Source organism: Chiloscyllium plagiosum, chromosome 39 (genome assembly GCF_004010195.1).
Source record: "Chiloscyllium plagiosum isolate BGI_BamShark_2017 chromosome 39, ASM401019v2, whole genome shotgun sequence".
Lineage (NCBI taxonomy): Eukaryota > Metazoa > Chordata > Chondrichthyes > Orectolobiformes > Hemiscylliidae > Chiloscyllium > Chiloscyllium plagiosum.
The window spans coordinates 7062186-7071581 of NC_057748.1; the positions used below are offsets into that span (position 1 = coordinate 7062186).

At 50.4% G+C, this 9396-nt stretch overlaps 1 protein-coding gene across 1 annotated transcript in view; it reads left to right on the forward strand.

Annotated features, from left to right (window-relative positions):
• Positions 1-73: 73 nt before the first annotated feature.
• Positions 74-9396, forward strand: part of LOC122542012 (SH3 and multiple ankyrin repeat domains protein 1-like) — a 29122-nt gene continuing 19799 nt past the window's right edge. The window contains exons 1-4 of the mRNA XM_043679304.1: positions 74-223; positions 5122-5188; positions 7188-7446; positions 8530-8690. Coding sequence (XP_043535239.1) covers positions 74-223; positions 5122-5188; positions 7188-7446; positions 8530-8690 — 637 coding nt within the window. The remainder of the gene's footprint in view (positions 224-5121; positions 5189-7187; positions 7447-8529; positions 8691-9396) is intronic.

A 9396-nucleotide genomic window follows, 5' to 3' on the forward strand; every position in this document is an offset into this window, starting at 1 on the left:
TTACTGTGTGTGGTTTTGTGACTATGTGACTGTTACTGTTTGTGTGTGTGTGTGTGTGTGTGTGTGTGTGTATATGTGTGTGCGTGTGTGTCTCCCCCTGCCTGTCCTTCTCTCTATTAATTGCTGTGCTCTTCTCCCTACACAGGACAGCTGCACTCGGGTTCTGCTGTACCGTGGAGCTAATAAAGACATGAAGAACAACAATCAACAGACGTCCTTCCAGGTGAGTGTGACTCATGTCTTGGGCCTTTTGAGTGTGCACTCGCCGGTATTCCATCCCCTCGGCGAGTGTGAGAATGTACAGGCAGTGAGGGGGCTGTCGGATACACCATGTGTAACCCTGTGAGTGCTGTGTTCTACCAGTACTGATGCCTGGAGAGTTTCTCTCGGACAATGTCTGTCTTCTGGGCTAGGGGTACCAGTCAGTTCTACTCTCAAAGCAAAACTTCTGGGGCAATACCATGGTGCCTGCCAGCAAAATGGTCATTTCTCCTGGCATTTACACACCGAGCAACACATTTAATTTTCTTCTTCCTGCTGATCCCAAGTTTGAAATGCCTTTGGGGGTGGGCGTAGTGGATTTGAGGTTACTGTCAGAGAGGACATGATCATGTGGAATGGCGGGGAAGTCTCCAGGGGCTGAATGGCCTGATTTGAACGTTCTTTAATGATTGCTGTGAGTTATGAACGCAGCAGTGCTCCTGCGCTTCTTTCCACGACCTAGATCGATGTGAAGGTGGGTTAGCAAGGCCGGTGGAGTTTGCATTCACTCACTGTTCATGCTGTCCTTGGAGTTGGAGATAATAAAATGATGCGACTCTATTTTGAGCTCACATCCTCTGGGTCTAGCAGGCCTAGTTTCTGAGGAGAGGCAGAGTTTAGGAAATGTTTGACTCGCCGGAGATTGCAACCTCTGCCACCCTGTTACTCAGCGAAGCTGAGGTTGCTACATCGTCATCCACTTCGCCCCAGTCTGTGCCAGGATCCTGTCTTCAGGACCCTGAGGGACTCTTCCCCCATCTCTCGGTCCTTCCTTCTCTCTTTCAGGGACTTTCTAGTTTCAGTACGATCTGTTTCGATCAAACCTTGAGTAACTCCTCTGCCGAAACAAGGCTACTGTGTTCACCCTTCACCTTTGGCCTACATCCATCTAGATATTTCTCCCTGTCACCAAGAAATGTCCATCAGCTGCCAGCTGGGTGTTTTTTTTTCCTGTGACATTAAACCATCCTGCTTCACTTGAGAGTCTCTTTCCTCATCAAACTTTGTGGGTTTGACCCCCATTTCAAAAAAAGCAGCCATTTTCTGGATTGTTCCATGATAGGGCCTGAGCTCTGCAGGTGAGGCCTAACATTTATTCCCCTCAAATAGACCAGCAAGGACTTGGCTTCCGGAAGGGCTGCAAGTCCCTGAAATCCAGGTACTTTCCCAGCCCCAGGCTCCCCCATTTTTTTCCCCTCATCATGGGAGGAGGCGAAAAGGTGTGTTTGATGGTTGCTGAGGTAACGCACAGTGTGAGTGCACGATGCCACACTCCCAGAAGCCTACAGGCACTTCCCTCATATGAGAGAGAGAGAGAGAGAGATGAGGCTCAGCGAGGGCCAATGTGCCTCAAGTCTGAGATTGAGTAGTTTAGGGTGAGCCTGACCCCAGGGCAGGAAATGAACCACACACGGTGTCAGTGTTACTCTGCATCACAAATCGGCCGTTCAGCCAACTGAGCCAACCAAAATGAGGCAACAGGCTTACAGTCATATACAGCACGGACACAGACTTTTCGGCCCAACCCATCCATGCCGACCAGATATCCTAAATTTATTTAGTCCCATTTGCCAGACTTGGCCCATGTCCCTCCAAATCCTTCCTATTCATGTACCAGTCCAGATGTCTTTTAAATGTTATCATTGTACCAGCCTCCACCACTTCCTCTGGCAGCTCATTCCACATACACACCACCCTCTGCATGAAGACATTGCTTTTCAGGACTTAAATCTTTCCCCTCTCACCCTAAACTTATGCCCTCTAGTTTTGGACTCCCCTGGGGAAAAGGCCTTGACTGTTCACCCTATCCATACCCCTCATGAGTTTATAAACCTCTATAAGGTCACCCCTCGGCCTCCGATGTTCCAGGGAAAACACCCCCAGCCTAGCACCCTAGAGTCCTACAGCACATCTTTGGCCCAGCTCTGCTGCATGCCGACCATGTCTTCCGAACTGGACTAGTTCCATTTGCCCGAATTTGATGCATAAACCTTTCCAATCCATGGACCCGCCCAAATGTCTTTTAAATGTTGGAATTGTACCCACTCACCCGATCAGGGGCTTCGAGACTGGTGTGTCCAACTGATTGGCAACATCTGGCTTCTCAGGACCTAGTCCAGACAGAATTCCATCTCGTGGAGGCACGTTCATATTTTGTTTCTTCCTGGGGTGGGGTTTTGTGGTGGGAAGGGGTAAGAGGCTAAAGGGCAGATTGAAAGTAAGAGGAGCCATTTGGCTTTCACACATCACCCTCTATGTGTTCAATCAGTCTGGGGCAATTATAGACACTCTCCACCTGGATAGGGCTCAGAAGAGGTTTACCAGGATGTTGCCAGGTATGGAAGGTTTGACCTATGAAGAAAGGCTGGATAGGCTTGGACTTTTCTCACTGGAGCGTAGGAGGTTGAGAGGTGACCTGATAGCAGTTTATAAAATAATGAGAGGTATGGATCGAGTTAATGGTAGCTGTTGTTTCCCGAGGATGGGGGATTTCAAGCCGGGGGACACGTTTTTAAGATGAGAGGAGAAAGATTTTTAAAAGACACGAGGGACAAATGTTTTTACACGGAGGGAAGTTCATGTGTGGGATGGACTTCCTGAGAAATTGGTGGATGCAGGTGCAAATATGACATTTAAAACACATTTGGATAAGTTCACGAATAGGAAAGGTTTGGAGGGATATAGGCCAGGAGCAGGTAGGTGGGGCTAGTTTAGTTTGGGTCAGCATGGACTGTTTGGACCGAAGGGTCTGTTTCTGTGTGACTCTATGGTTCATTAATCTTCAAGTGAAGGAAACTGCCATCTTTACCTGCTCTGGCCTACATGTGACTCCAGACCCACAGCGATGTGGTTGACTCTTACCTTCTTTCTGGGCAATTAGGGCTGGGCCTAGCCAGCGATGGCCTCATCCTGTGAATGAATAAAAATAAACACTCTCCAACCTTGGCAGGCTGGTTGACCTGGTGAGGAAGCAGACCACCTCCCTTGCCCACTGGGTGACGTCTTAATTGCTCAAATTCTGATGTTGGTGTACAGCTAATCCAAGGCCTGACACTGACATTTACACAGTGCCTGGGCATGTACAATCAGTGACAATCTACACACACCAGGCCATTCAGCCTCTCTGCAGTCCGTGCTAGCGGTAAAAGAGCATGATCCCACTTTCCAGCTGTTGTTCATTACTGTTTGTGTCCAGGGGTTTATTGTTTAAATGTGATGTGTTTCTGCATTTGTCCATTGTTTTGGATAATGGCCCCAACATCCTCAGGAGGGGATTTCAGTTGGATCTCCCCTTTCATCATTTAATCAATTAATCTGCTGAGGGAAATGGTATTTTATATATTTCCTTTACATTTCCCCTTCTGTTCCAAATTTAAAAAAAACATACCCCAGCCTACCTGATCTTTCCTCAAAACGTAATTGTCTCCATTTCCGGGAACCTGTAAGTGAATTCCCATCAGATGTGTTCACATCCTTCCTGTAATGTGGTGACCAGATGTGTTCCTGTACAGGGCCTGACAGACAGACAGAGTCGAGAGTGTGGTGCTGGGAAAGCACAGCCGGTCAGGCAGCATCCGAGGAGCAGGAAAATTGACGTTTTGGGCAAAAGCCCTTCATCAGGAGACAAATCCCACCCCAAACACACACACACACACATATACGTAGTCACTCACTCACTCTCTCTCAGACGCACACACACTCTCAAACACACGTGCGTGCATACACATACACACATATACTCAGTCACTCTTTCTTTCTCAGACACACACTCACATGCACTCACACATTCACTCTCTCTCACACACACATTCACTCTCTCACACACACGCATTTACTCTCTCCGACACACACACATTCACACTCACACACACATTCACTCTCACACACACAAACATTCTCTCTCTGTCTCTCTCTGTCTCTCACACTCACAGACACAAACACATGTTCTCTCTCTCTCTAACACAGACACGCACACACATTCTCTCTCTCTGTCCAACATACACGCACACACACTCTCTCTGTCTCTAACACACACACACATTCACACTCTCTCTTTGTCTCTCTAACACACGCACACACAGACAGACACACATATTCACTCTCTCTCTCACACGCACACACACACACACCTGCTCCATCCACATCGACACTCTGGTCAATAAAGCAAACCAATGCCTCTACATCCTCAGGAGGCTACAAGGCATCTTACCAAATTTTATGGTTGCACTATAGAAACCACCCTATGCAGGTGCATCACAGCGTGTTACAGCAACTGCTCTGCCCATGACCACAACCAATTACAGAGAGTTGTGAACACAGCCCAGTCCATCCCGCAAACCAGCCTCCCATCCATTGGCTCCATCCACACTTCCCACTGCCTTGGGAAAGCAGCCGACATCATCAAAGACCCCTCCCACCCCAGTTATAGTCTCTTCTGTTGGGCAGAAGATAGAAATGTAACCAAAAGATTCAAGACAGCTTCTTCCCTGCCTGTTATCAGAGTTATGAATGGACCTCTCATATGTTACAGTTTCTCTGCACCTTCTCTGGAGTCTGTAACACTAGATACTGCACTCTGTTCTATCACCCTGATGTACTTGTGTAAGGTATAGTTTGTCTGGATAGCACACAAAACAATGCTTATCACTGTATCTTGGTACATGTGACAATAATAAATCAAATGTTCCCTGGCATGTATTCGATATCGGGCACTGAGGGATACACGAGGTGTTATTTGGTCATGTGCCTGATGTGAAAACACTGGATACATGTGAACTGGGAATACGCGGGGTTCCCAGTGGCCCAGTCAGTGACGGTGTTGAGGCCTGTGACTAAAGGCCTCGCTTTGTTTCTGCCCAGGTTGCCATCATCGCCGGGAACTTTGAACTGGGCGAATTCATCAAGAATCACAAAGACTCGGATGTGGGTAAGTTGGAGACACTGACGGTGTGCACGTGACCCCGATCCTAACCTTGACCCTGACTCTGATCCTGTCCTCGAACCCATGGTGCAGGTGGCCCCACTGGAATCTCAGCGGGAATTCTCCGGACTTGACTCTTTCCCTTTCTCGGAGATCCCTTGGGAATTCAGGGTGGCAGACAGCAAGGCATTTTGTGAAATCAGAAAATGCTGGAGAAACACGGCAGGTCTGTCAGCATCAGTGGAGAGAAAGCAGAGTTGACATTTCGAGTCCGGTACTGAAGGAGGGTTGCCGAATTCGGAATGTTACCTCTGCTTGTGTCTCTCTCTGCAGATGCTGCCAGACCTGCTGAGTTTCTCCAGCAATTTACAATTTTGCTTCAGATTTGCAGCACCTGCAGCTCTTTGTTTTGCTGAGATGCTGCATGACACTGGGCAGAGATCCTCCGAAGGATTGTCCTAATGGGTAACACCCTCGGTGCCTATCCTTTTTGGAAAGCCTTTGATCAGTCAATTCACCAATTTCCCCCCTTTTCCCCACCTTGCTGAAGGCACCATCGTTTTATCTGGACGTCTCACAGTCAATGCCCAGAGGCAATTTGTTTCAGGCCAAAAACTATTGCTTTGCCCATTGACCACTGGGCTGTTTGACCTTTTTCTGACCTCTGGTCTGCTCCCCCAGCCCAGACCTTTGTTATCTCTGGGATCACTGAGTCCATCAGTTTCCAAAATGTGGCTCAGGTTCTAACTCACATCACATCTTCTTCATTCATTTCCCACTGGTTTGAATTTAATTAGCTAATCTCCATGCCAACCAGAGTCCAACCAATCAGCACCCTCTTGTCATAGAGTCCCGACAGTGCAGAAAGAGGCCATTCAGCCCATTGAGTCTGTGCCCACCCTCCGAAACAGCATCCCACCCAGACCTCCACCGTTTTCCATGCATTTCCCAAGGCTGACCCACCTAGCCTGCACTTCCCTGGACGCTATGGACAATTTTCCATGGCCTAACCCTGCACATCTTTGGAGTGTGGGAGGAAACCGGAGCACCCGGAGGAAACCCACGCAGACACGGGGGAGAATGTGCAAACTCCGCACAGACAGTCACCTGAGGGTGGAATCGAACCTGGGTCCCTGGCGCCATGAAGCAGCAGTGCGGGGGAGGTGATGGGCAAGTGGTATTATCGCTGGATTGTTAATCCAGAGACCCAGGTAATGTCCTGTAGGACCTGAATTCAAATCCCACCATGGCAGAATTCAATAAAAATCTGGGATTAAGAATTTAATGAGATGACCATGAATCAATTGCCAATTGTTGGGGAAAAACCTCATCTGGTTCATTAATGTCCTTTAGGGAAGGAAACTGCCATCCTTCCCCAGTCTGGCCTACATGTGACTCCAGACCCACAGCAATGTGGTTGACTATTAGCCACCCTCTGAAATGGCACGAGCAAGCCTCTCGGGTCAAGGGCAGTTAGGGATAGGGAACAAATGTTGGTTCAGCCAACAGCACCCTCATCCCTCATCTCACATGACAGCCTCACTTTCTTTCAATGAAAGTTGTGGTTGTCGTGCTCATAGGATCCCTACAGTGTGGAAACAGACCATTCAGCCCAATGAGTCTACACCAACCCTCTGAAGAGTAACCCACCCCAGACCCATTTCCCTTCCCCTGACTAATGCACCCAACCGACACATCCCTGAGCACTGTGGGTAATTTCCCTTGGCCAATCTACCCTAACCTGCACATCCTTGTGATTGTGGGAAGAAACCCACACAGACCTGGGGAGAATGCGCAAACTCCACACAGAAAGTCGCCCGAGGGTGGATTCGAACCCTGGTCCCTGGGCTGTGAGGCAGCAGTGCTAACCACTGAGCCAACAGGGATCCCTGTTCCAGGGCTGTATGTGACGTGCGTGCTGTTGTTTCCAAATTGCTAACGTGCGTTCTTCCCCGGCAGCTGTTCCAATGTGTTCCTATCTCTCTAAGCTGTGTCCTTCCGACAGTTCCCTTCAAGGAAACGCCGACCTACGCCCCCCAGAGGAGGGAGGGCCACCACTCGCTCACCCTCCCCCACATGCTGCAACGCTCCAGCAGTGATAACAACCTCAACATTCCGGAGTGGCTATCCTTCCCAACCAGCCAGGCTCCACGGAACCCCAACGGCACACTGCGCAGCGTCAGTAACCCCCGTGGCGGACGCAGTAGATCGCCATCCCGCAGCCGCCAGGCTGAGGATCCCAAGAAACAGCGAGGACGCCTCAGGTAAAGCTCCCTCTCGACTGTCCCCATCCAACACTCCCAGGACAGGGACAGCATGGGGTTAGATACAGAATAAAGTTCCCTCTACACTGTTCCCCATCCAACACTCCCAGGACAGGGACAGCACGGGGTTAGATACAGAGTAAAGTGCCCTCTACACTGTTCCCCATCCAACACTCTCAGGACAGGGACAGCATGCGATGAGATACAGAGTAAAGTGCCCTCTACACTGTTCACCATCCAACACTCCCAGGACAGGGACAGCACGGGGTTAGATACCGAGTGAAACTCCCTCTACACTGTTCCCCATCCAACACTCCCAGGACAGGGACAGCATTGGGTCAGATACAGAGTAAAGTGCCCTCTACACTGTTTCCCATCCAACACTCCCAGGACAGGGACAGCATTGGGTCAGATACAGAGTAAAGTGCCCTCTACACTGTTCCCCATCCAACACTCCCAGGACAGGGACAGAATGGGGTTAGATGCAGACTAAAGCTTCCTCTCCATTGTCTCCATCAAACACTATCACATCCCCGTGTCTCCCCCTCTCAATCTCCCTCCTCTGTTGACCCTTTTCTCTGTATTTTGCTTTATTCTTTAATTTTCTGTCTCCCTGTCTGTCTCCTTGTCTCTTTCTGTTATCTGTCCCTCTCTCTGTCTGTCCTCCCAGTCTGCCTCCCTCCCTATCTCCCTCCCTGTCTCTTTGCCCTGTCTGTCTATCCTTCTCCTTCTGTCTCCCTTCCTCTCAGTCTGTCTCCCCCTCCCTGTCTCCCCTCCCCATCTCCATCCCTCTCTGTTTTGTCTCATTCGCTGTCTCTCCCTCTGTCTGTCTCTCTCACTGTCTCCCTCCCTGATGCAGTCCCTCTCCCCGTCCCTCTCCCTGTCCCTCTCCCTGTCTCTCCCCCTCTCTTCCCCTCTCTGTCCCTCTCCCTGTCTCCCTGTCTGTCCTTCGGGCCAGCCATGTCTGACAGTGGGAGAAGTGTGGTGCAGACAGTGATTAATGCGACCCCTCCCCGGCCCATTGAGCTGGAACATCCCCGGGGGGTGGGGGGCACTAACTGTGACGTTTCTCCTTGTTCCCAGTTCCGCCGTGCCCAACAAGGAGTACCCTGGGAGTGCGCAGGGCTGGAAGCCGAAACGCAAGCTCTACTCTGCTGTGCCAGGCCGAGTCTTTGTGGTGGTGAAGACATACCAGCCGCAGGGAGAGGATGAAATCCAACTCAACAAGGGCGAGAAAGTGAAAGGTTTGTGCAGAAGGGAATGGTAAAGCTTAGCAAAGTATCCCCGTCGTGTAAGGACAGAGGAGCGGGGGGGGAAGGAGGCCATTCAGCCCTAAAGTTAGTTCTGTCATTAACTCATCTGGGACCTTACTCCATACAGACTTGGGGGAAGGGCGTTGGAAATGCGATAGGTGGAGGGAGGTCAAGGTGAGGGTGTTAGGCCGGAGTGGGGTGGGGGCGGAGAGGTCAGGAAGAAGATTGCGGTGCTGAGTTCGAGGAAGGCAGTGCTGAGTTCGAGGGATTTGACTGAGACAAGGTGGGGGGAGGGGAAATGAGGAAACTGGAGAAATCTGAGTTCATCCCTTGTGTTGGAGGGTTCCTAGGCGGAAGATGAGGCGCTCTTCCTCCAACCGTCGTGTTGCCATGGTCTGGCGATGAAGGAGTCCAAGGACCTGCATGTCCTTGGTGGAGTGGGAGGGGGACTTAAAGTGTTAGGCTACAGGGTGGTTGGGTTGGTTGGTCCGGGTGTCCCAGAGGTGTTCTCTGAAACGTTCCGCAAGTAGGTGGCCTGTCTCCCCAATATAGAGGAGGCCACATCGGGTGCAGCGGATGCAATAGATGATGTGTGTGGAGATGCAGGTGAATTTGTGGTGGATATGGAAGTGTCCCTTGGGGCCTTGGAGGCAAGTAAGGGGGGAGGTGTGGGCGCAAGTTTTGCATTTCTTGCGGT